The 27,795-nt window shown below is 45.4% G+C and overlaps 1 protein-coding gene across 1 annotated transcript in view; it reads right to left on the reverse strand.

Annotated features, from left to right (window-relative positions):
- Window positions 1–1,676: 1,676 nt before the first annotated feature.
- Window positions 1,677–27,795, reverse strand: part of LOC144110730 (angiopoietin-1 receptor-like) — a 30,469-nt gene continuing 4,350 nt past the window's right edge. The window contains exons 4-17 of the mRNA XM_077643801.1: window positions 24,203–24,392; window positions 22,455–22,551; window positions 21,253–21,499; window positions 19,391–19,451; window positions 17,466–17,644; window positions 16,694–16,916; window positions 14,642–14,761; window positions 13,062–13,225; window positions 11,996–12,097; window positions 11,859–11,929; window positions 11,706–11,746; window positions 7,075–7,171; window positions 4,975–5,065; window positions 1,677–3,954 (exon numbers count right to left, since the gene is read on the reverse strand). Of these exons, the coding sequence (XP_077499927.1) occupies window positions 3,883–3,954; window positions 4,975–5,065; window positions 7,075–7,171; window positions 11,706–11,746; window positions 11,859–11,929; window positions 11,996–12,097; window positions 13,062–13,225; window positions 14,642–14,761; window positions 16,694–16,916; window positions 17,466–17,644; window positions 19,391–19,451; window positions 21,253–21,499; window positions 22,455–22,551; window positions 24,203–24,392 (1,755 nt within the window). The 3' untranslated portion in view covers window positions 1,677–3,882. The remainder of the gene's footprint in view (window positions 3,955–4,974; window positions 5,066–7,074; window positions 7,172–11,705; window positions 11,747–11,858; window positions 11,930–11,995; window positions 12,098–13,061; window positions 13,226–14,641; window positions 14,762–16,693; window positions 16,917–17,465; window positions 17,645–19,390; window positions 19,452–21,252; window positions 21,500–22,454; window positions 22,552–24,202; window positions 24,393–27,795) is intronic.

A 27,795-nucleotide genomic window follows, 5' to 3' on the forward strand; every position in this document is an offset into this window, starting at 1 on the left:
GCATGATTGTCTTGCGCTCCTAACTGTGAAAGGGTTCTTCTTACAGGAAGCTTCTTCAAGTTTCCCGTGTTCGTCCTGTTAGCGCACGCTATTCTACTGAAAGAGGCATCGTAGTTGTGGGCTGTGGATTATTGCGACCACATGAGAGTTCATGAACACTCCAGCTGGCGTGAGCATTTCACACCACCCAAGCTGTTGCTGAAATTCTCAGGGGTGAACATTTTTTTTTTCTCTTTTCTGCAGGTCTCCAACATGCCTTAGTTATCAGTCGATATTTTCTGGGAACCTCTGTTGCAGGTGGATTCTTAGTTAGTTAGTTAGTTATATTGATTTTAATGGCGCAAAAGCAACTTAGGCTATGATGCGCCAAACACACGGTTAGAGGTTTTGTTAAAGGTTACGCTTTTTATATCTAAAGTTTGTATAAAACATTGGCTTCTCTGAGAAATTTAAAAATGCTAGAAAAATCAACCAGTGCTTGATCTCCTAAAAGTAACATGGGGTGTAGTGGGATGTATTCATTGTACAATGTTGTGAAATATTTTTTCCTCAGTTGTTCCAGTTTTTTGCATACAATTAAAATGTGGTTTACCGTGAGTTCATCGCCACACATTTCGCAGAGAGGTTTGCCTTTTTTTGTCAGTAAGAAGTTGTGAGTAAGGTGTGTGTGTCCAATGCGTAGTCGACACAAGCAGGTGGATTCATATGCAACGCGGGGTAAATGGCTGATGCAGCCAGGAAACCAATACTTACAAAAGGCATAAAACACTTACTTTGCAAGGGGATCTTACTTTAGTGAAGTTCGTAACTGGAACACTACAAAGTTCAATGTTCACCAGATAATCAGAGAAACACGTGCAGAACGGATGAGCATTTCCTGGCTATACATGCTCCCGCTTCAACTTAAGACTGCAAAAAATAATGTTTCTGAAACTGTTTGTGCAGCTGGTTGAGGTATGGCCTTAAGTATTTTCAGTGCATGTTCTTGTCCTCTTATATAGGAATCTCAGCTTGGCACTTATAGCATTTAATGCTATGCAGCACCAAAACAGAGCGCTCAATTCTGCCGTGATTTGTAAAGATCAGTTTCAACTGCAGTTTTCTAGAGAAACAAGTTGTGAACATTTTGCTTGAGTGCACAGACTGAGCCGACAATTGTGTATGTTTATATATGCCCGGCATCACGGTCTTCCTTTGCGTGCAGAGTGGAACAGCACCACCCTTTTGCTGCAAGCAGCACGTCTCATACACCCTGAAGTGTTGCACTGGTTTATGTACTTCTGTGCATTGGTACAGATGCCTACAATTTGCATTTCAACTAGGCAGGCTTCACAGTCTTTGACATTTAGATAAGGCATGCTTTAAGGTGATGACCGAAAAAAGTGCCACATACCCACAAAGTGCGGATTGTAAAGACATGTCACCATCAAAACTTTACTTGCCGGGGCTCGTATAAGAAGGTTTAAATTAATATTTTGAGGGATTGCATATGTCACCAATATGCAGATGGTTATTTTTGGATGAAACAGCACCTTATGCGTAGTCTTAAGAAGTGATGCAACAGAAACATAAATCGCCTCTTGACCAAAGGTGCTGCTACCTTGGCCCAAATGCTTTGCCAACTTAGAACTGTTGCTGGAAGTCACAATAGAGAAAGAAAGCACGATGCATGAAAATAAAAAGGTATATCTTTCTTTTAATAAGATGAGTCTATCTGAGCACGCTGGTAGGACATGCCCCAGCATAAGAGGTAAAAATAAAAGCACCGGTAAAAAATCTTGCAGGCTTCCGCACATACAGGCAGTGAACGCCTTCACAAGGACACATCTTGTTGCATGGTCCTTGATGCGTCTTCACTGCACGGCCGTTGACGATGGGAGCCATGACGACAAATGGCGTAGCGAAAAAACGAAACTTGAGTAGACATTCTCGGCACCACAGAACAATTGGGCACTGCAGCAGTTTGATGAAATACTGAACAAACGGTGCACTTCTCATGTTGCAATCATTGCAGCTGTAATGGCCATTTTCAAAATGCATTTGTCATTAAAGCAGGTGTCGCGCAACAATCAAGCAATGGCATGGCAGCCTGCATTATGCGATGTACAGTGATGCGATCTTCGCATTGCGTGCGATGTGCTGAGTGGACTTTCCTACTCTTATTTGACATCACAACTAAAACACGTTAGCAGCAATGATTGACCCAGGTTGTGAGATTTACAGTTTTGGTACGTGGGGTATAACGTCCCAAAGGTGCAAACGGGCTGCGAGTTATGCTGCAGTAGAGGATTCTAGATTAATTTTGACCACCTGGTGTTCTTTAATGTGCACCGACATTGCACGGATGTTTTTGCATTACTTCTTCACTGAAATGTGACCGCTGTGACTGGGCAAGCCATTATGAAAGATATGAAGCTTGTACTTGAGGATTTGAATATCTGATCATTGAGACTTTCTGGTAGAGTAAAAACAAAGTACTGATGCTGATGGTATGCACTCTGAACAACTATCTATCCCAGTGGTTGCAAGACACAGGAAAATTGGAAACAGGCTGAGAAAAATATGGAATGTGAGTGAGGAATGAATACCACTCTAAGTTCCGAAAAGGAATGGGTGCCAGATCTGCTCTTGTGATGGAATCGAATCAATGCAATAGAATGAGCTCCGCTTTCTGCTTCACTGAAACGGTACGGGCTTTGGTAGAAGTAGGAATACAATAAACGGTGGCAATCTTGCCACCGTATGGACTGAAGGGAAAGAGTATAACTCTCAGCACATAGATCGCCTTCATGACATGCTTTAAGTATATATGGGAATGTGAAAGAAGGATGATGAGAAATCAGAATGCAGAATCGCTTGGTGGTTCTTACAATAGTTTATGGGGGTTAAACGCCCCAAAGCGACTCGGGCTATGAGAGACGCCGTAGTGAAGGGCTCCGGAAATTTCAACCATCTGGGATTCTTTAACGTGCACTGACATCGCACAGTACACGGGCCTCTAGAATTTCGCCTCCATCGAAATTCTACCGCCGCGGCCGGGATCGAACCCGCGTCTTTTGGGCCAGCAGCCGAGCGCCATAACCACTCAGCCACCGCGGTGGCTCGGTTCTTACAATGGTTACACACTATATAGTCATATTAAAATCAAAAAGGTAACCGTTTACAAAATGAGATTGCATGTGAAACGTAAAATGAATAAGGCAAAAGGGCCTGTTTTGTGTCCTAGACTGGTAACACAAAAGAATAAGTACTAAAGACATAACACATTAGAGAACTCTGCTCATCAACAGCAAAATGAAAGCCTAGTGAGAACACATGCGTAGCGAGGAAATAACAGGAGCTCATTATTCTTTGTTCCTGATAGTCAATTACATCACCCTGATTCCTTGCATGCAGATCCTTGCAACAATCGTGGTTGGCTGACAAAAAGACGGGCCGATGTAAAGAGTATGTCTAAAAAAAAACATGCATCATGAAAAAAGTTACACAGACGGGATGCTGCCACCTAAGGAGCATTCTAATGCCCTCATGTCTATGTGATCTTTCTCACTGTTGTTTTTTTTGTACAAGCATGTCAGTCCAATTTCCTATTACGCTTATGCTTGCAGTATGTCTGAGAACAAGGGGGCATGGAAAATGGGCAGGAGTGGCAGCTGACACTTCACAACATGTCACTAGGGGATCCTCTGCAGGAAAGATTCCATAGAAGTGTTTGTTCAATATTTCATCAAACCTCGTTGCCCCGAAGTGCCCTTCTTGAGATTCATAACAATGCTGTTGCCGGTGCAGAAGTGCTCCCCGCCATTCTGTCCGGGAGCTGCCAGGTCACTGGGCACCAAAGGCAGGCAGCCTGGGCTGGAGTAGATGAACTCTGCTGACTTGTCACGCCTCGTCAGCCAATGGGTTGAATTTGTCATAGACGTATCCCGAATGGTAGGTAAACTGGAGGGCACCCTGCAAAAATGAGTTTGTGCTTTCTGCAGGGTAGCAAACTGCACAACATTAGGTGTGCTAATTGACACTAGTTTGAGAAACGCAATGTGACGCTGATCACGACTTGTGCAGATCAATTAACTGATCACGGATTAAGCACAAATTTATGTCTCATGTCAGTGATGAGTACGTCCTGCGAAACTGGTACAATAAGTACACACCATTTCAGCTAAGTGACCAAGTTGAAGCAGCATGGTAATGTACAGAGCTTGTCATACTACTAGAACGATACACCAGGATTGGAAGGTGTGCTAAACAGACACCACTGAAAATTACACCCAGATTATACAATTCCGAAGGTGCAGTCAAGCCTCAGAGAATTGTGTGCAACGAATTATCATGTGACCGTAGTTTGCTTGCGAATAAGGCTGGCGCTGGCAACACCCGCATTTCGTTCTTTGGCCTTTTCTATCTAAAAAAATTATCTCTCTACAAATATGCTTTCTCATTAATGTGTTTAACCAGCACAGAAGGTTGCTTGTGTTGTATCATTCTGGCAACCGTTGCACCCCACGGACCTGCTCTTTCATCAGCCGCATCTTGGGTGTATAAAGTTAAACCAATCAGATTCGTCGAGAAGTCACCTGATCTACAAATAGAGAGTATGCTCGGATGTGCCCATTGTGCCTTGCAAACTTCTTTTCACCTGTTCTGGCCTCCCCCTCCTTTTACAGGAGGAGTTGGCACCCTCCTCCGACCTTTCTTCCTCACCCTCTTATAAAATAAAGACTCCAACGAAACCATAGTCCAGCCAGACATCTAACAGCTGCACTGTAAAAGCTCTGTTTCCAATCAAAGTAGCCTGTCACTAGAACGGATGAATCGATACCAGCCAGCCCATCTGTCCTTGGTGTCATTTCAAGATTCCAGCATTTCAGCACAATCTACTTTAACCGCACCAGATAGCAATGGATAAAAACTCATTTGCACAGCAGTTCAATTGGACTAGAGAGTGCCACACTGGTGAGCTTGCTCCCTTACTGGTTGCAATGCCTGGAGGGAGCAGTGTAGCTCCTGGAATGTGGGTCGATCGCTGGCCTGATGGTGCCAGCACTGCTGCATTAGCCGATACCTGCAGGAAGAATTGAGAGGTCGGCACTTGCATGCACACACACCCTATACAGGGTATGCTACACAAAGAAGGAACACCTAAACCAGTGCTCAAGTTCCGAATGCAGCTTGCATTAGCTGTGAAAGCATGCAGAACTACTACTGTGTGAAATAAATCTTTGTACAACTAGGTATTGTAGTCGAGAGTTTGACGGCATACCGTCTGGTCAGGAATCATGGTGATGAGGAGTACTGGTCACTGGCCAAAGTCAATAATGATGGAAAGACGTAGGCGTTCGGGAGCACTACGGCCCCCTTGTTCCCTGTGAAGCAATCGGCACCCCTCTTTTGTAGCACCCAGTAGCGTTTTTAATGATTTAGCATAGATAGGATTTAGAGTTTTAGACGAGAAGAATGCCAGCGATACAGCCTGCCCCCGAAGAAAGCGAGAGCACGGAAAAACCAAAAGAAAAATGAGCTCCTGTCCCATACGTAGTGGGAATTAGCGAAGCGCTTGCATCTATTTTCCGCAAGCATGGCGTCAACATCGCACAGGTCCCCGCTGGCAAGGTGCAAACCGAACTGGTGAACGTGAAGGACAAGCTCCCTCGTGAAAGATTTCCAGGTGTTGTGTACGAAATTGACTGCGCCGATTGCTCATAAATATATATTAGTGAAACAAAGGACTTCAGAAGACGCCTGAGAAAGCGCCAGAACGACGTCCAAAAGCAAAAAGTAACAACTAACGTCATCGCCGAGCATGTGCAAGAAACTGGCCACGAGATTAACTGGGATCAAGTGAAGATACTGACGAATCTTGAGTCTCTTATCATACAGACATCGTCTAAAACTCTACATCCTATCTATGCTAAATCATTAAAAACGCTACTGGGTGCTACAAAAGAACAGATCCGTGCGCCGATTGCTTCACAGCGAACAAGGGAGCCGTAGCGCTCCCGAAACGCCTTTCCATCTTTATTGACTTTGGCCAGTGACCAGTACTCCTCATCACAACTAGGTATTTCTCCAGCTTTTTGCATGCAGCCTTGAAAAATCCAGAACACACATCACCACAAGACACTATCACTTTAAAATTTGCCTATTTCCACCACAAACAATTGGAAAGTACACTCTTTTACCTGTAGCAGTTATTATACATTGAGTCATGACTGATAAATCACTTCACAATTTTTGGGTAATGTAACACCTATTTTTAATCTCACCCATTTCGATCATTTCAGGGTAGCCTGATTTTTCCTACTATTACGCCTTAGTAACATATACTCTACAGACGCACATGGCCACACGTAGACCACACCCTGTTTTTCCAAAGGAAATGTTAAGTAGAAAAGTATTCTTGTAAGGGCCGCATCCAACCTTACCACGACCCATGCAGGAACAGCCTCCGAAGTGTGTGCACAGAAGCTTCCAGGCGCCGCCCACAGATGGCGAGCGAGGCCACGGGTCATCATCATCTTTAGATTTAGCACACTGGAGATGTACTAACGGAGACATCGATTTTACGTACGGGAGCTGCTCATGCGCAGTGGCAGGCGCGTGGCCGGGTAGGACCATTGCACATGCACAACAGGTGTATGTAAGCCCGATATGCGTCTCTGCTAGTATGTCTCCAGTATGCTAAATCTCTCTATTATCTCTCTATCCACATCCCTCTGCTATCCACATCGGCATAAGTATGACCAGCTCCAGCTTTTGTGGCTGTCAACTGCATGAACGTTGTGGCTTTTCTGTATGTTAACTTTTTTTCCTTCTTTCATGAACGATGGGCAAGCGCCTTAATAGCTACATGGCTGTCTTTATATTGAAAGTCATAGAGCTTAAATAACTGATAATAAATAAAAAATAAAAGTTTATTAATAAGTGTTAGCCTGACAAATTTGAGTGCTCTACTTGGTCTAGGAAAACAGCTGAAACATAGCAGTTACTGTCACTTGAATACCAGTTAATTTAGGTCGTTCCCTCAATGAATGACATGCCCTATGCATGCATGTATCAGCTCTGAAGGCTTACAGGGCGATTGACACTCCCCGTGGCCTTGTCAGTCGCAAGCCCTGCATCACACGGTTGGGTACCTCTGAGGTCGCCAGATCCACGTAGGGACTTCCACCTGCAATGGCAATGTTCCAAGTGAAGACAAATCCAGAGAGCGCTCTGTTCCAGCACTTTTCTATAAACACTATGCGGTCCGAGAGAGGTGCTCCCACCTGATCTAAAAGTGCCAGCACACAGTGAGCTTCTTGGATTATCAACCTCTGGCTACATGTGGGCTGCCTGCGAGGAGCCGGAACGCGGAGCTAGGTGCTCGTTTTTCTCGGGTTGCTCTGCGCACTTCCTGGGGCTGCCCAGAATGCGTTCGTTTTTCTCTGGCTGGGTGGCTTCGGGCTGCCCGCGGACAGCGAGACTAGCCAGGATGATTTTGTGCTGGCAGTGCTCGGGCAACTAGCAGACAACAGAGAGGTAGTATGGAAGTGGGGAGCATGCGCGGCCATTTTTACATCGACTAGAAGGACCACGGTTGATCTTGCAGGAAGTGCGCAGAGCAACCCGAGAAAAACGAGCACCTAGCTCCGCGTTCCGGCTCCTCGCAGGCAGCCCACATGTAGCCAGAGGTGGATAATCCAAGAAGCTCACTGTGTGCTATGCAGGAGCTCTCTCCGACTAGACCATGGTGCACATCATCTGTGCCACATGCCATGATGCCTTTCGCAATAGTTCCAGCTGTTTATTTATTGATTTATTTTGCATGCGTGTGTATGCATGATCGTTATCTAGATTTTCTCGCTACCTTGCAAACACAAATGGTCGCTTCGTATCACGATTGCCTAGTCCGGATTCACAAAATATTTCGGCTGTTAATTCCATGTGCCCGGCTATTTTGATGGTATTCGAGGCCTTTCTTGAGAATGGCCACAGATTACAGCTCTGAGTAAGTGCTCAGACACGCGCATGCATGCTGAACGTGTTTGGAGAGTTGTTGGTTTAGCACGATACAAGTGCATGGCCTTCCTTGTTTTCTGTGCAGCGGAAAAGCGGATATGATTTGAGAAATGATCGATTGAAACACGTTCTTTATTGACGAAACAAGTCCTCAAGTGCACATTGCTCGAGGCATCTGTACAGGTATATGTGGTCACAAAGTCCTCAGAGCACCTGAGGCAGGTGCCGATTCGGTTGGCACCGACTCCTGTAAAGCTTGGTGCTCGGGCCTTCTGCCACAAATGCTTAAAATACCGTAAAAACTCATGTAAGGGCCACACTTTCTTTCTTTAGTTTCGGTGCGAATTTTGAAGCCACGACCCACACACAAATAAAAAAATAGAATAGCCGCATTTTTTCTCAATTATCTAGTTCAAAATAGGGGGTGCGGCCCATACACGGGTGCGACCCTTACAAGAGATTATATGGTATCTGAGAAGTACCGTATGCATACACCACCTTGCATTTGATTCATTAAAAAGAAAAATCTTTCAGCACAGATGATCATGCCTGCATGCACACTCAGTGCATGAGGCGCCGATACGCAAGAAAACATTGTAGCACCTTTCATTTGAGTCCTCGCTCTCTACAGTACAGCGATAGCATACAGATACAATACCGTATACACTCGACTAAGGGCCGCGCTCGTGTAAGGGCCACTCCACCCAACTTGGCAGTCCAAATTTTGGAGAAAAATAAAAAAAAATAAAAACCTCACCAGCAAACGGCAGCGTCGTCGCGTCTCGCGTGCGGCGCATTTCGCGGGAGCCACCAGATGGCAATAGCTGCCCTGCGGCTTCGTCACGCGGCGCTATCTGCGAGCTTTGGGCGTGCAGCACTATCTGAGAGATCTTGTCGCTTTTCTTTCTGGCGCCATTGATCCTTTGTGCCGCCATTCATTTTGACGACTGCCTATAGCACAACCGCTTGCAATGGAGAAAAAAAAAACGCTTAACCGCGTACGATGCTACGTTCAAACTTCAGGTTGTCGCATACGCCAAAGAGAATGGAAAACATGCGGCCGGCCTGAATTTCCACGTCGATGACAAGTGCGTGCGTCGCTGGTGCGACCAAAAGGAAGAGCTGGCTGCAACAAACAAGACTAGGAAAGCACTCCGCAGCAAGCCTTGCAGATTTCCAACACTCGAGAAGGAGCTCATGAAATACGTCACGGACATCAGGAAAGACGGCTATGCGTTGTCAACCGAGATGCTCCGCGTCAAGGCCTTTGCAATTGCACGCCACATGAACATTTCACCTACGGATTTCAAGGCAAGCCAGGAATGGCTTCGGAGGTTTATGAAGCAACAACAACTCGGCATCCCCCGCCGGACAACACTGCCAATGACTTCAACGCGACTACGATGACAAAGTGATCAAGTTTCACCGCTTTGTTAACGCGCTGCGAGTGGAGAACGAGTACCACCTACACCAGATAGGAAACGCGGACCAAACGCCTGTTTGGTTTGATGCTCCTGAGAGCACGACGGTCAGCCAAATCGGCGCGAAGAGCATCCTTGTGTGCATGACCAGTGCCAAACGTCAGCGTTGCATTGTAATGCTACCTGTCACAGTGGATGGAAGGAAGCTCCCCCCGTACATAGTGTTTAAGCGAAAGACGCTATCAAAGGACAGCTTCCCGAATGGAATCATCGTCAGAGTGCAAGAAAAGGGCTGGATGTCCGATGAACTAGTGGTGGACTGGATGAAAACGATGTGGGCTAACCGGCCGGGAGGCCTGCTGCGACGGAAGGCCCTGCTCGTATTGGACAGCTTTCGTGGCCACCTCACAGAGCCCATGAAGGCTCGTCTTGCAGAAGCTCATATGCATCTGGCGGTCATCCCCGGCGGTTTAACAAGCATGCTGCAACCACTGGATGTGTCTATTAATAGGCCGTTTAAGGCAGAATTCAGACGCCAATACTCTGAATGGATGGCAGCTGGCCACCACAAGAAAATGCCGACCAGACGACTAAGGAGGGCGACACTTCAGCTGGTGTTCTCTAGGATTTAAAACGCGTGGTGTACAGTGTCCACAGACATTATTGTAAAGAGTTTTAAGGTCACCGAGATTTGCAATGCCATGGACGGCACTGTGTGGAAACCTGTTTCCCCCCTCCATTTCGATGCAGCCCATCTTCACCACTGTGAGTCAGGACAGCACCGGCTGGGTGAGAAGTCTCCCTCATGGGGCAAGGGGAAACAGCGACGGGAGCGCCATCTCGTAGGTTACGCAGAATTCTGCGGGACCAGTGAGTGTCTCTTCGGGATCCGGCCAGCGTCGTGAGCGGTTGCAGCTGCACGCTCTCGTCACCTTCCACAGCAGGTGCACGGAGATCCGTCGTGCCTTGCCGCTGGACATCTAGTTCCAGGCAGCGAAGCGAGCGCAGCAAACGCGCGCTCTCGTCACCTTCCCCAGCAAATGTTTGGGAATGGCTTTGTCCCAAGAATGCGGCACGCTCGGGAAAACCCGGCCGCAATTATCGGTGCATGCAAACCTTCGCCGCCGATACCTCTGAAGTCGTGCCCCTGCCCCAGCCGGTAACCCGGAAGTCCTTCTTACGTAGCCTTCTATTTCCAAGGAATGCCTCGTTGATGTTTTGTAGCTAGCTGGCCCACTCTGTGTATTAATTGCAATTGTAATAAATAGCATATGAGTGTTCACGTTTTGTCGTCCCTCCCCTTTGTCCCCTCGAGCACGAACCCCTCTGTGGTTAGCGAGCAGGAACGCTGCATCCGCGGAGTGGGAGTGCGGGGGGTGGGCGGAACGCTGTGCCCCCCCCCCCCATATTTCCACAACTGAGGACATGACCCAAGCAGCGGCGACGAGCCGAGCCCGAGCAGCGATACCGATGAAGTCATCTAGCGAGGATGTTCGCAGCTAGATGCCAGATATCCCATCGTTAGTTATGTATGGCACTATTAAACAGGCTTTTCCATACGCGGATTAAAAACTGAATAAAAATTTCACACTTCCGTAGAAGGGCTGCACCCCATCAAAATCACGGAAAAAAAGTGCAGCTCTTATACGAGTGTATACGGTATGTACCTAAATTTGTACAGTACATGTGATGATCCACAAATACGGTGTGTCGTTTGATGAGCAATGCATGCATAGTCTTTCCCTCCGATGTGCTGTCAAATGAAAGACGTTAGAGTGTGACTGCTCGTCGCATAATTTTGAGGATTTCTCGAAGCTTACATGCACATTTCACAAAGCACCCAGTGCACCGAAGGCCACATGCTCGCACTGTCGTTGCCGTTTGTTCTGCATTCTGCGGCCACCCCCAATAACTTCACGTCATTTCTTTCGCTCCCAAGGAGCCTATTTCTATAGAAAGCATGTGTAGCAGCGAGACACAGCAGAACACGAAGCAGCAAGAGAACATTTGCCTTCCGTGATCCATGGCGGCCTGGACGCCATGATTGCCGGTGGGTCGGTTCCGGTGGCCACCAGCCCGCGTGACCACAATGTGCCTTCCTGTCAGGAGCGAATTTTCTGGCAGCGAGCAGGCTGCCTGAGTGCAGGTAAATCGAAGAGACCTAGTGACGCTTCGGAGTGCCAGTACACAATAATGTTTTCCCAATAATTTGGAAGTGCTGCTTCACAACAATGTTAAAAAATGCCAGATCACAATGATGATAAAAGGTGAATGTCTGCTCACCTAGCGTGAAAGTCTCCCACATGAGTACTGCGAAGGACCACCTGCAAAAAAATAAAAGACAGCAATAAGGCAATGCTGTGTGCCAATGCATGCCAACTATGGAGAGTGCAGCCTTGATGCATTGCATTCACAGTGCTGGGTCTCTGAACTTACACATCACTCTTCTCCGTGTGGGAGCCCGTCCGCAGTGCTTCAGGGGCCAGCCAGCGGCTGAAGTCTAGCTTCTGTAAGGGCAGAATGCTATAATGCAGTTGCTGCTAATTTGCGGCACCAATGTTGCAAACCATTACCTTTCCTAGCGGGCTGTACCGTGCCAGACCAAAATAGCTGATCTTGGGAATCAACGGCTCAACCATGGTCACGCTTCGAGTAGACAGCTGGCCATGCTGGACCTGCACACCATTGTGCATGCAATCTTGAAGTCTATTTTCACTATCCTAAAACAACTTCACCTTAAAACTGGTGTAGCTTGCCAGCAGTGAGACAAGAATGAAGTAGTGAATATGCAGGCTAGGGTTTGACAGATGCGCAGGGTATTGTCATCGACACATTTCTCTGCCTAAAACACACAACTTTGGTTATGTATTCCGTTCTAAAATATGCCGGCCCATGATCAGAAGAGCAACGCTGAGCTGAAATTGGCTTAAAAATTGTGAAAAGGGTTATTTGGAGGATGATAGACATATGGTGCAATGGTTTTAAGCTAATGCAGTTCTCAGTGGGAATCATGGTGATGGGCTATCTTTGTAATGAAGCTAATGGCTCTTAAATAATTGCTGAAGTCCTTACACATTGTAAATTGTATATCAAAAGAGAATGAAACTTCATCCACCTGTGCAAGACCACGTGCATTTTCATGTCTGCACACATTTGTGAGAGGTGATTACATGACTAGTGCGGAAGGGCCATGTTCCATTCACAATGAGCTGATACTCTCATGACAGTATAATATGACACTATAATGTTCAACTATTAATGCAGAAAGCTTATCCATGTCCCATCTCATCCATTTACATTTCCTTCAAGCCTGATGGGACTCAGTGCAATAATAACTGAACAATGCTCTTTCTCCTGTTCGATAAAACTGAGCATGCACTCTATAACTGCTGCCTGTTTATATTCAACTTAGATTTCGATAGTCTTTATAGGATGCCCACATCAGTACCTGTATACAGGACCTCCTTCCAAATATAATGAGTATGTATTCTGCTAACCCCATTTTACACTAAACAAAGATGATTCGTCTGTTGATTCATTTATTGGTTGGTTCATCAATTAATCCATTCACTAATCTAGTCACTGATAGACTAATACAACACTATGGTGGAACTAATAAAAAAAAATTAATTGTCATACCCCTCTAGATGCCAGGTGGTGCATGCCTGCTGCCAGCGACACCAGCACGTCAACCAGGCGGTCCTCGGCGATGGCCGAGACTCTGCCTTCCGCTCCGTGGCGGCTGGTCAGCAAGAGTCCCCGCAGCGAACTCGCAGGTTGCTCCACAGCCAGTTGAAGCAGTTCTGTTGGCAACAAGATAAGGGTTGTGTTTCAAACAAAGCTGCTCCTAAAACGTCTCAAAAGGTTGGCGAAATAGAAAGGAATTGCAATGAAGAAACGAGAAATGAATGGAGTTCAGTGGAATGTTCAAAAGCAATTGGTGGGACTGAACCTGGCTGCAACAGCTGCATTTCAACAAGGGCAAAAAGCCAAAATGTTTACTGTACACCAATATCTCAGTACACAAAATAAAGACCTCTACACAACTGTTATACTAAAGGTGTGCCTTATAGCCCCACTGTACACAAAGGCCATGAAATCCAAGAATATTGTAACGCATATAACAGAACACCAACTGGCACACAGAGGTATTGTTTATTGCCAAGTGTTTACCTTCAACATTTTTTAGAAAGGATAATCACATTCCATATTGTGACATCACACATGAGTGTATGGCACTCTGAGGCTGTGTGCCCAGTTTAGCATAATGGCACCCATATTTCGGCCCTTTTTACTTCTACATTTTCTGAGACCAGCTGCCTGCTTTCAGATTTTTTCATCATTTCTCCGAGAAAGAGAGATGAAACATTTTGACTGGCGTGTAAAAACTGTCAGCACTCACGCTACTTTGCGTTAAGGAGACAACACAGGAAGTGGTAGCGTAAGAGCGCAGAAAATGGTTTTAAAAGAGAAAATGAATTAAAAAATATTAAAGTGGTCATAGCATTAGGGCTTGCTTCCCTGTAAGAAAGGCCTTAAGAACAGTAAAAGCAGGCTGTTTCATTGTGCTGAGTCAGTCACCAGGCACGGCAGTATTTGAAATGCAGCTTTGAATTTATGAAAGGAGTACTGTGCAACAATCCCTTGGGAAATCGGCCTGAACGTATCTTTTATGAAGGTGGAGGAAAAACAGAACAAAAAAGACAATGCACTACTGTATGTCTTTTTTTTGTCTTCCTCAAAAATGCATTCAAATTGCAGTAGTGGTGTCTAGTGGTTTGAGCACGGTTCTAGAGTGGTTTGAGAGTGGTTTGGGGATCAATCCCCAGTGCTATTGGGTACCCAAAAGTGATACAATGGGTACAATTAAGCTTTCCTCTGGACTGGTGCTCGGCCCTTTTCGGATGAAAGGCTTGTTCAAAAGGGTCTTTGACAACTCCTGATGCAGACCAAACACATCACCTGCTGTGCTCTTTGACCAATCTGTCCTTGTGCCATTAAAATCAAACCATTATCATCATCAAGAATGCATTCAACACCAACCAACAAAATGTATAGGAAGCAATGCTACGGAAGTTTTGGTTTCAGGCCTAGCCTTTCAAATGAATACCCACAGCTATAGAGGTAGTAAACCAACTCAATTTCATCTGCGTTCCAGGGAGGCCAGAGCTCCACCGTGTTTGTCCCTTCAGATGTGAGAACTGGAAACGTGCACATACCAGGCTCATCTTCGCAGGCCCCCATGAACTGGACCACGTTGGGGTGGCTGCCGAGGCGAAGCATGCCTTCAATGTCGGACAGCAGGCTCCTCCGTTCATTATCCGGCAGCATCCACTCGGCTGCAGTTGTGTTGTGAGAACATCTGTGACACCATATCTAGCAAGGCGCTAAGCACGAGAAAAAAAAAAAGGTCTCCCTCCTTGCTGTCCCTGCTCCTGATGCGCATATAGGCCTCACACCCCGCAGATACGTCGGCACCGCATGCAATTTCCAAATGCCATTTTTGCGGAAAGTTGACACAGCTTCAATGTGTGTGACAAAACTTTAATGAACTAATTTTGTAGCGATAACTACATTACGGTAGCATTTCAAGCCTTCATCGTGGCAGTGCCGTGGCAGTGGTGGCACCGCCACCCTGTGGCTGCGCCACCACGCTGTCACGTGGTTGGTCACATGGTGCGGAGCAGCTGCCAGCGGCACGGCGCCTTGGCTGATCCCGTGGTTAGTCACGTGACCAAGTTCCACTCGGCCAGCTGTAGCTATTCCGTCACTCCAGGTTTAACCAAAGCTAAACCACTGCCAATTTTTTTCAAGTAATGGCCTCGTGTGTTTGAAAAATACATGGTTCTGAAAATGCTCATTGTGGCGTTAAACGTTTTTTGTGTGCCAGAAGTATTTGAAATGTTCGCTCTGAAGTTATTCAAAGAACATTACTATTGCTTCGAATTCGCTTTGAACCAAAAAGCCATTATCTGCACATGCCTAGTGAAAAGACCTTCCCATGAATTTCCTTCGAAAAGACTCTCAGGCTTCACGAGGGATGCATTCACAAATGCTAAGAGACCAATTTCAATCATTCAACTAATCATTTTGACATGCATACTCTCAGCTGCAGTTGCCAATCAGCAACTCCATGATGGCTGAAATTACCGAGTTCACTCGCGTATAACCCACACCAAAATTTGAAAAACGCGTTTAAGAAGTGGAGGTGCAGGTTACCTGCGAATTTTTTTTATCGCCTTCCCCGTGCAGCTCGCCATCCCCATTGTCATCGACGCTTGTCAAGCCAATGAGGAGCCAACGAAAGGCATAGCCAAATCCACGTTCATAGTCTGTTTATCCTTCCCCACACCACTGGCCACGTTTCCTTCAGCCAGCGTTATTGAGCCTAGTGTCAGGAGCTTTTTCGTGTACTACACAGTCTGCACTGTTCGCCTGCTTTGTTTTGGCGTCATGAGTGCGACTTGGCAGCAGGGTTTCACAGCAAAAGAGAAGCTAAAGATTACAGCCACTCCCGAAGAAATCGGCAACGGAGCTGCTGCTCGTATTGGATGCTCGATACTCGTACTGGATTCCTTCCAAGGCTACTGCACTAATGCGGTGAAGGCTCGCCTCACCGAGACCGGCACCAACCTGATTATAATACCTGGCGGCATGATGTCCATGCTGCAGCCACTTGATGTGTGCCTGAACAAGCCGTTCAAGGCACACGTGAAGTGGCTGTATGCCCAGTGCAAGGCCGACGGCCTTTACACCCTCATACCGACGGGATGCATGCGAAGGCCCGATATTCTATTGCTGTGCCAGTGGATAGTAAATGCGCGGAAAGCGATACCGGCCGACTTAGTGTGTAAAAGCTTTAGAAAATGTGCCATCAGTAACAGCTTGGACGGTTCCGAGGACGACTACGTCGTTGAGAGTGGCAATGAAGCCTGGGATGTCAGCAGTGAAAGTGGCGACGATTGAGAATTGGATAACCAGTGACGTGGCGGTGGTCGTTTGAATAAATGTTCCGAAAACGAAATGACCACTGAGTGTGCAATTGCATCGTTCTAGTGCTCATTTTTTTTTTTTTTTTTCAGGTAAACGTGCAGGTTATAAGCAAGGTTTTTTTTCTTTTTTTCGTGGAGTTCAAAGTTAGGGGTGTGGGTGATACGCAGGGGCGGGTTATATACGAGTAAATACGATACAGGCGACATCCACAGCAGCACGGCAATGCTTGTGACAAGATCACTCATGCCTGATCTCAACTCAAAGTACTGCAGGCGTACCTGGGCACCGCTGTACGCAGACAGGCACCTTGCAGCCATTCTCCGTGATGAGGTGTGCAGCCCGAACCGGCCCAAACCGGCCTTGGCCAAGTGTGGTGTCAGAGAGCAGGAGCCGTGACCGTGGCACGAGGTGGAGCATGGAGCGCAGCTGAGAGTAAAACGCTCCCAGGTCGGCTCCCTCACCCAGCTGCAGTGAGCCGGCACTGAAGGGGGCGGCATCATCCTACAGGGGCAGAGATTTGCACCAGTAATTGAAAACAGATGCCGACAATGTGGCTGGCAATGCAGGAGCAATTCAACTTAATTTGTTCTACCACATGTAAAAACTATATACTGTCCAGGTGTTCTCAAACTGGGTTCCGAGGGCTTTTTAAAGCCCAGTTTCGATAAGCAGTTTGAAGAAGTGAAAAGGAAGTGCTCTGAAGTGCTCACATCTTTCCTTTAACCACTCTACTTTGGGAATAATCATAGCATAACTGCTCACAGTAGACCATTTCACTTTACAGCCAGTCACAATTACTTGAATTTAGCCATTTTTTGAGCAGCCATGCCTCTGCACAGTCAGTTTGCACATGTATATCACGAAAAAACCGGCATTTGATAGGAAATATGCTTACGCAACCCATATTAAGTCTCTGCTCGCACGGATCATTGTTTTAAAATTTTGCAATACTGTGCCAGAACTATTATGTATGCCAGTTCCTTTTTTGTTCGTTCCATCAGCTCCATGCTCAAAAACAAACCAGAGCAGAGCCCCTGTTTCGGAACTGACCATGTCCATACTGGGATGAGAGCGCAGCATCATCTCCTCAGTGCGCCGCCTGCGCCGACTGTAGTGGCGCCGAGCAAACACGTAGGCCACGATGAACGCCAGTAGCAAGCAGGCACCCAGGGCCGTGGCTGCTGACAGCCAAGAGGACAGCACTTGTGACCTCTCATCCGTTGGTGCGACTGCAAGCAGAGTGCGAGTGCCTCCACGTGAATATTTTGAATTTGCAGCACCTTACCACCTTAGCTTAGAGGGACTCCGAGAACAACAGCACCCACTTTTAGTTCTCCGTAAAAATCGCCTTTATGGCTCTCTGTGGCTACATTGACGTTTGTTTGAGAACAAACGGCAAATTTATTGCAGAGAGAATTGGAATTCAAAATTGAGGCATGTTTTTCCCACCGGTTGATTCAAACTCGTGACATCTAAGGCAGAAAAGGACTCCGTGATCACAGTTTGGAAGTGAATGGTGGCATGACCTGGCCTCAGGAATCTACAACAGAAAGACTGCATAGATGTCGGTTCAGCTTTCTAGTGAAAGCAACTAGTGGCGGTGAGACCTGAATTCCATTCTTCGGCCTTCTTTATTTTATGAAAGCTTCATTTTCTGTGAAACTAGCGCCGTCATCGAAACGCGATAATTTATCAACATAGGCCAACTTCACTTTGGCCTCGTTGTTCCTTTAGGAAGGGACGCAACTTTCAAATCACGAAAACCTTTAAAAAAAATTGAATTTTAGAAAATACCACATTTCACACCAACAAATACGGACTTTAAAATTATATCCCAAACAATTTTTCCAAAAAACAGCTGAGAAGCAACTTAAAAAAATGTTTTTGTGACCGTAGGCAGCACAAAACTGGCTGAGATCTTCATGAAAATGCCAGTTTTCTCGGAAGTGTTTTTTGACCTGACTACCTAGCTCACAGAAAGCGTAGCACAACAATGGCTTCACTGATTTTCACGCTGTTTGTTGCGCTTTTTCTTTGATAAATTCTTATGCCATGACGTCCTGTATTTCTGAATCACATGTTCATTTTTTTTTATTCTGTCACTAATCTGACATGACAATAATGAGTGCATAATGCAAGCATGTATACAACATTCCGTGCAGAAAAAATTCAGGCTGCTAAAAATATTTGGAGAATGCCACTACATCAACCATTCCTCGGTAAAACTTGAGAGTGACTGCAGACTCTTGCCTTCTTTTGTTGTCATGCTACGGTTTCTGCGAGTTTGGTAGAGCATGAGGCATATAAGAGTTTATGACATCAGAACGACTCAGGATATTTAAGTGAAATTTTGTATTTTAGCATTCAGTGGACATTACAATAAGCATGCCAAATTTCATTGCTTTAGCACAAAAAAAAATTCACTTTCGAAACCCTAAAGTCAAGAATCTCGTGGCACTAAGCAACTCCTACCATTCATCAGCCAGCTGTACTTTGGAAAAAGAAGCGCAGGATCTAAGTGGTCAATGCCATAGCAAAAATGTCATGAGACTCAGGATTCTGGCAGAAGGACCAACAATGAAACACAGCCAGCAAGTCTTTCACTCAACCCTGATGATTGATGCGAATATCATACAAGTGCATTACAGTAAGGAAGAATGGCTGGTACACCATCCTGCAAACTGCATTAATGGCACAAATACCGTATAATCCTGTGTAAGAGCTGCACCCATAAATGGGCTGCACCCCGTTTTCGACTGCATAATTGAGAAAAAATATGATTATACGTTTCTTTTTTATTCGTGTATGAGCTGCACCTTCGAAGTTCACACCTGAATTAAAAAAGTGTGGCCCTTACACGAGCTTATAAGCTAATTCAATCTAGCGTGACAATTGGGTGCATGCCGTTGCTGATTGCACTTCTGCTGGATAGCAGAGGTTGGTGAAGCATGTGAAGAATAACGCAATATGCTTACCAGGCGGTGGCTGAATGCGCTCTGTGCTTGGTTCTTCCACTGAGTATGAATACTTGGTTATCTGCAACGTGAAGGATAGCTTCAGCACAAGGCTATGCTTAGCTATCAAGAAAACACACACACATGCGGCACATGATGGCCTTAGCTGCCTGTGTGCCATAAAACCCAACACAACAGACACGCAGAGAGAGAGAGAGAGAACAGCAGCCAAGCAATAAAGGACCATCCTCACCCCTTAAAAAGAACAATAAAAAGGAAATTTTACTCCATGTCAGAGCCCGTTTTGCAAACAGCCATACAGACTAGGATGAAGTCCTTTGCAAAAGTAGAAGAGATCACAAGCTTCACAAAAGTTTAAATCTTTAATTTCTGAGTGATTCTTGTAACACTCTTGCCTTGAAGGAATGACAGTGTTGTGTCAATGTTGTATGTTCTGTAGGTTAACTGGAAATTGAAGGATGGCACTCCAGTCCCAAATTATGAATAAAAATTGCTGTTTTAATGTGAAAGCATTATATGGCTCATCCACAATAAAACCCGGCGTTGGCATTGACCAACTGCAGTGGTCCCAAAAATCCCAGATAACGTCACCATAAATTTCTTCCGAAGGTGCAGGGAACTGAACTTTCAGAATGCAAGGTGAGCACGGAACCCATAGGCCACAAAACCGCACTGCTTCCTGGTGAACAAAGATGAACCTAGTGTATGCACCGGCTTACGACTGTATGCAGTGAGTAGTGTCATTAGAAAGAGAGAAAATTTTTTTTTTAATTTTTTAATAGACCGTAAATAACAAAGAACAATGCTTTTACATTCAAAGCGCATAAGTAATTTCAGTGCTGTCTTTAATTTTATCTTTGTTCTCTTTTAAAACTTATCAAGATCACATGGCAGCTCACACCACCTCAAGTCATTTTTACCACCTTCACTCCCGACTGTCAACATCTCAGCCACAGCATTCACTGCAAGGAAGTCCATTTGCATAAATTTGAACAATTACAGTGGCTATTAAAAATGAAAACAAAACGACATAAACTTGGGGGTGTCTTTCATAACCACATTCTTAAAGAAATTGCAAGAGCATTTAGGACGCCCACCATGGTGTCTACAAAAAGTGTGCAATGTCCTTCTTGCGATTTTCCTGCGAAAATTCTGGATGGAACTGGTTCCACTCCCCTTATATGCGATGCATGAGTCATCACCTTCTAGAATGCTCCAGTACCTTTCATTAGATTATCATATGGATTACACTAATCCAACCCACTAGTCCACATTAATCTGCCCACTAATCCCCACGAATCCACCTTAATCTATTTACTGGGGTGGACCTACTTTCAAAATTTTGGGGGCCCTTTTGAATTTCTGGGGGTAGGCCAACTTCAAAATTTTGGGGCTCCTCAGATTTCCAAGTGGTGCCCTATGACTGGTCCACTGGTGGTCACGCGGTGCTGATGTCATGACCCTTCAATCGCATTCACAGACCCCTAGGAGTCCTCATACCACTCCTGGCGCAAGTGGTGCTGCGCGGTTAAGCGATGCACCACTGCCCTGTAGGTGCCGCCAATGGTGGGGCTTGTGAGACCCAGGCTGCTCTCCCCGAGCTCCCATGAGGCTCACATGCAGCGCCACAGTGGGCAGGTGGCATCTGCATTGAATTTGGCAACGATGGGCAGTCTGCTCCCAATCCAATGGGCAGGTTGCGACTATGTCTCAAGGTCACATGACCTGTCTCAACCAATCGAGAAAATTTCGTGACAGAGAAGCCAGAAATTTTTTGCGAGATGACAACCTAGATGCTATTCCATTAAAAGTAAAACAGAATAGAAGTCCATGACAGTTAAATTACAAACACTTGCACTCACTCCATTCAGCGAGCTAGCAACGCCCTGGATTGGGAGGTAGTCCTCACTGGGTGACAGTGGAACGTTGAGGAACCCGCCATAAGTGCCGCCGTCACCAATCACGAAGGTCCGGTTGCCCCAGTTGTGCCCCAGTTCGGCTGCCACGTAGAAGGGTGTCCCAGCCTCGGTAGCTTCTCGATGCCCCGCCAGCCGCTCTTCACTGAATGCCATCAGACTATTCCGTTCAAATGCTACAAGGCGGTAACCCCTGCGAGGAACATTGCGATCCATTTGCAGTTTTCCTCCTCCATGCAGGGATTAATTGGACAGAGTTTACATGACCATAAGTACAAGCAAATGATGTGTCCAACTAGAACTGTCAATATACATGTCAGCTCCTTCTTTTGATTTCCATTTTTTACATGAGAAACACTCTCAAAGTGTAAATCCCACCGACGATCATAGAGAATGAGAAGCCCATCCCATGCTGCTCATCTGCAACAAAAACTCAACAGATAGGGCTTCTGAGCACAGGCAGTTAAGTCATTTAAAGAAGCAATCTGAAAACTAATGTTGTAAAGTTGCTCAGTGAAAAAAATTATGCAGCTCCTCAGTGAAATGTAAGATGCTCTACGACGATAGCCCCAGTTTTGCAGTCAGACAAGCATTCAGACCAAGATAATCGTTGTAGACAGTGTGACCCATTCATGCACTATTTTTCCTACTTTACCATTTTGGATCTGGTATGCAAAGCATTAGAGCAGCCCACAGTTTATCAGGCACTACTGAATTTCAGCTTTAACTACCAAGTTGCTGCATTAAAAAGCTTGCAGATATACCAGGTAGACACAATGTGGAAGGAGACAGCTGGCTCGCACACTAGAAAAAGTTTTCCCACTTCTACACTGAAGTTGAAAATGTGCCATGGGTATTATCCGTCTAGAGAAAAGCTAATCAGAATAAGAGAAGAAGTGCGCTTCACATTCACACTTATGGAATATTCATTGGCTGAATGCAGATAAAGTGTTCGCTTTGTGTGTATGTCTGCACGGTTCCGCTGCCTGTCGGGTTGTGCCACTCAAGCCCTATGAGGCTTTGGCAGGCCAGATTTTTGTACATTTTTTAAATATTTGGCGCGATAAAGTATTATTATTATTATTATTATTTCATATTGGGGCTACTCGTAAGTGCAGAAATACCAAGACACGTGACAGTGAACTTACGTGATCGGGCCTTTGGAACTTGACCCCGGTGACAACTGCACAATCATCTTAGTTCCACTGCGTGAGATAACTTTTAGAGGTGGTGGTGTGTCCGGCTCTGAAACACGTCCAAAATGTGGGTCAGCACTGCTCCTTGAATGCTTGATATGGAAAGAATTTTTTGCTGAAGGATTGGTCCAGCTGGACTGTCATTCAGCTAACTTAAGGCAACAAAACAGCATCCCAGTTAATTGTCTTCTGGCAACTAAGCCACGGGTAAAAAAGTTCCGTATACACTACTGACCAACCAATACAGACGTCAGTGCCACTACCTCCCATAGCAGCAGGAGGGAACCCATCAGGAGTATTGTATCATTGTCATGACAACGGTATCCAGCACAAAAAAAAAAAAAATTCACCCCCAAATGGTGCTCGAAGCAGTGCCAGCAAATACAGCAGCCTCATCTCCTGAAGCCTCAGACAATTCGGCCACCGCTGCTGCTTATTGCACTATGTGTACTACATGCAGTTTTAAGCATCAGTTCTCTTCCAGTCACCAGGTGTGCTGAACTAGTTGAAACCGAACCTAAATGCCGGAGTTTCCTACCCCTGACTATGCTACAGGGCAGCTTTGTGCTTTCTGAGTTCGAGGAACACACAAGATTTTTTTTTTTTCAGTAACATAATGCTCACCTATCCAGACTGAAGTGCAGTACTCAACAGCTGAAAGCATAACTTCAGTAGTACTCATAAAAGAATAAGATTCATCTTGCACGCATTAATAAGGGTAAAGAACGAGTGGCTTTGCAGCATTTTTGTTCAATGTACTAATTAAAACCCGCAGAATGCTGTTTTTAACTCTTTCCTTACTGCGCCCATTGAGTGTCGTTAGCCCGTTAATGATGACTTCACGCATCGATTTAGGTAACTTTGGTGTTGCTTGTGGCCAAGCTGCGTAATCTGGTTTGTAATTAGACAAATAAAATTTCGCTTTTTAAGTAGTTCTTTTTTTTCAGCAAGCCATCATTTCTTTAACATGCTCCGAAAACGCGGTAGCCTCAAAGTTGCTTGGCAACCTCCGCATTTGCAATACATGCTCTCAAACGTCACAAACCTCAGGACTGCACTTTGACTATGTTTAATACTATCAATGATCCGAGCAGCAGCAAGCCTGAAGATACTGCCTTTTCACTGGGATTCAGTTCTGACATCAGTGACGGCAGAAATCAGCCTGGAAGACAGGCAACCGCACTCCGGTGCTCAACTATAGGGTTTTCAGTGATTATTGTTTTTTAGCAAGAATACTATTCAAGAAACAAGTTTCATTTTTTTCAAAGATAGCGGCCAATAGAATAACAAACATTTTAACATTTTTTTTTCTATTTAGATACAAGCATGTCTTTACAAGCTTTGTTCAATTTTTTATCTAAAGTCTTGTTTTTGGCAAATAAAATTTTCCGCTGCAACGTGAAATACATTATTAAATTTTATGTGCCTATAAAGCAAATCTATTTAGCTTTGGTTTCATGCATTACATTAAATATTAAATGCAATACTTTTTACAGAAGAAAAAGCTACCGAAACCTACAAAGATAGCCTTTTCAAGCATGGTAAGGAAAGAGTTAAGAATATCATTTAATTGATAGACAAAGGCAAAGCACGCTCTAAAAATATTTTTGACAAGGCCAAACTCACGCGGTCAGTGACACAATCCTAACAAGCCTATTCCATTACAGCTGTTTTCCCCATGTACACCAAGAGGCACTTACCTCCAACCTCTGTCCATGCCAGCAATGAGGTGGCCTCGGAAGGGCCATCTGCTGTATCTGCCCATACGCTGATGTTGTACAGGGTGCCTGGGCGGAGCCCGAAGAGCCCTGCCTGGCGGGCACTCGTGTACTTCCACTCCTGGCTGGGACTCAGCCCAGGGCCATAACTTTGAACGGGGCTGGCACGAACCTGCGACAGCAACACGTTCACTGCTCACACCACAATGCCACTGTTTCACCTTCACACAATTCACAAAGTTTGAACTGTTTTGTACAACCAGCTGGGCCAGAATGAAACGTGAAACAAGCAAGTACACTGTTTGTATCATGTCTTTGAGTATGTGATGGGACACAAGAGAACCAAGTGCTTAATTCGTAGACTAGCTCTGGCGTATCTCGGTTGGTTAAAAGCCTACATTAGGATCCGTGGAACCTAATGTACTAGGTTCGGCAGAACCATAGGGTTCCTTACGTGCCTAAATCCATATATGCTTCAGGCCTCGCCTTCCCTTCACCTACTTTATTTTGGGACTAATTGCAGCCTTATTGCATGTAGTGAAATGTTTCACTATAAGGCTGGTAATTTTTAATTGAATTTTGGCATTTTTTTGAGGGCCTATGCATCTACGCAATTTTTTGTTTGTGTGTGTGTCCATACAAGGCATGAAAGGACAGAAGCTAAAATGCACGGGTTTGCTCAGCACCTTTTGAAAGCTAGCGGGGTTGCTCGAGGCCAAGAATACCTCCGGTCTAAATCGGGAAAAAAAATGTGAAACGAACAGGCAAAGCAAGCAGAACAGTGCAAGGGTGATACAAAAAAAAAGAGGAGAAACAGAATGAGCAATCTTGATAGTATTTCTCCTCCTTGGTCTGTACTGCCATTTTCAATGCTTTTCCAATGATCTGGCATTATTTTTGGAATGACTCTTCATGTGAAGACATAAACTGTGCAGTCTGTCCACAATAGAAAACAAGGAAACAATTATCTCATATTTATGCATTTCAGTGCAGGTAAACATTACCTTAAATGTTTCCTCCTACAAAACCTGAAGCTAGAGTTTTTATCAAGCGCTAATTAAATGAAGCAAAAGCAATGATAGCAATGATTTTATGATGATAAGCAGCTCTGTGTCCCACTGCAGCTTAGAGCAAAGTGCAGCCCTTAATTTGGCTGACAATATGCACATGACCTTGATAATAAGCGCTTTTTTCTTTTTTGCTACAACAGAGGTCTTCTTTTAACCATTCCTTGTGTTGCTCCCCATTTCCCTGGCAATTTTTTAAAATTCTGCCAAAAAAGTCTATGCAGGCTTCACAAAACCCAATTGGGTTTATAATAAGGTGGATTGTTGATCTAGTTGGTGCATGATCGAATAAATGGCAGCGGAAAGTAAACGAAGACATTGAAGAAACACACAAACGAGGACGATGCTGCACTGACAACTGAACGTTTATTGGAAAGGCCGCATATTTATACTTACAGACCAGCCAGTGCTTCGAATGATATCTTATCGATTCCTGCTTGCATCCCAGCACAGATATCTCACTTCTTTTTTCGATAGGCCAACCGATGGCGTGCTGACGCATTGCTCTCCGGATTCACGGATGGCCCAGGCTTCCAGGATTTCTCTTGTCAGCTTGTCTTTGCTCTTTTTCACTACCTGCACGTGGTGAAGGTCAGCAGGGCTTGTTTGTTTTTTGCAAGTTTCGCAATCTCTGCAGTGTATCGCAAGGTTGGTGCCAGACTTGCCTGCTATGGCTGTTGCGTGCTCTCTTGCTCTGTCGTTGACGCATCTCCCGGTTTGGCCTATGTAATGCTTCCCGCAGAATAGAGGGATACGATAAACAATGCCCTGAAAGCACTGAGAATACCTCGTTCTGTGTCCGATTTGGCAATCGGATTTGTTTTTCTGCCCATTCACTCGCGCACACATGCTTTTCGCCTTGTTTGGCGCCGTGGGAATGATCTTGATGTTGTGCTTCTTCCCGATCTTTTTGAGATTGTGGGTCAGCCCATGAACGTAGGGAATAACGGAAAACTTCTTTCTTTGAGTCGATGCTTCAGGGGCACTTTCCTTTTCCCTGCCAAGCTTCTTCGGCAGCACGAGGTCTTCTGCTATGCAGCAGAGCAACGCCAAAGGATATCCGGCTTCCTGAAGCCTAGCAACTTGCCTCTGAAGGCTCTGGCTCATCTGGTGTGGACACGACTTCTTTAGAGCAGATTGCAATGCTGCCCTCACAATTCCTCTTTTGACCGTCTTAGAGTGGTTAGAGCTGAAAGGAAGAAACTGCTTCTTTGCTCGAGGCTGGTATGTCCAACATAGGTGCCCCGGCGAGAACTCAAGGCGTATGTCTAAGAAGCGTAGGACGCCGTGCTCAGGAAGCTCCCATGTGAACTTGAGCCCTGGACAGCTATTCTGAAAGGTGGTCAGTGTGTTGTCTTTTAGGGTGTCCGTGTCCTCTTTTTTCTGCTCGCATAGAACCAAGTAGTCGTCGACGGATATCCTTTGGCGTATCCTTTGGCGACGGATATCCTTTGGCGTTGCTCTGCAGCATAGCAGAAGACCTCGTGCTGCCGAAGAAGCTTGGCAGGGAAAAGGAAAGTGCCCCTGAAGCATCGACTCAAAGAAAGAAGTTTTCCGTTATTCCCTACGTTCATGGGCTGACCCACAATCTCAAAAAGATCGGGAAGAAGCATAACATCAAGATCATTCCCACGGCGCCAAACAAGGCGAAAAGCATGTGTGCGCGAGTGAATGGGCAGAAAAACAAATCCGATTGCCAAATCGGACACAGAACGAGGTATTCTCAGTGCTTTCAGGGCATTGTTTATCGTATCCCTCTATTCTGCGGGAAGCATTACATAGGCCAAACCGGGAGATGCGTCAACGACAGAGCAAGAGAGCACGCAACAGCCATAGCAGGCAAGTCTGGCACCAACCTTGCGATACACTGCAGAGATTGCGAAACTTGCAAAAAACAAACAAGCCCTGCTGACCTTCACCACGTGCAGGTAGTGAAAAAGAGCAAAGACAAGCTGACAAGAGAAATCCTGGAAGCCTGGGCCATCCGTGAATCCGGAGAGCAATGCGTCAGCACGCCATCGGTTGGCCTATCGAAAAAAGAAGTGAGATATCTGTGCCGGGATGCAAGCAGGAATCGATAAGATATCATTCGAAGCACTGGCTGGTCTCTAAGTATAAATATGCGGCCTTTCCAATAAACGTTCAGTTGTCAGTGCAGCATCGTCCTCGTTTGTGTGTTTCTTCGATGTCTTCGTTTACTTTCCGCTGCCATTTATTCGACCAATTGGGTTTGCAACACAAAACACAAATATTTTTTGCAAGCATGCATGAAACTTTATAATATAGGTCACAATGGATGGAAATTGTAACATAGGCATCGGGATTTGTCACAAGAGTATTTGAGGGATGGGGGGATTAAATTTTTCCGAAGATGCCCACGATACTAGAAACACAGGAGAAAATAGTATGGGTGACATAACCTGTCTAAAATATTAAGGAACCGGATATGCTACCAGCTAGATTAACTGTTTTCGAGAAACATATGCTGTGTTTGCTATCTGATAAAAA

This window comes from Amblyomma americanum, chromosome 11 (assembly GCF_052857255.1).
Source record: "Amblyomma americanum isolate KBUSLIRL-KWMA chromosome 11, ASM5285725v1, whole genome shotgun sequence".
In the NCBI taxonomy this organism is placed as follows: domain Eukaryota; kingdom Metazoa; phylum Arthropoda; class Arachnida; order Ixodida; family Ixodidae; genus Amblyomma; species Amblyomma americanum.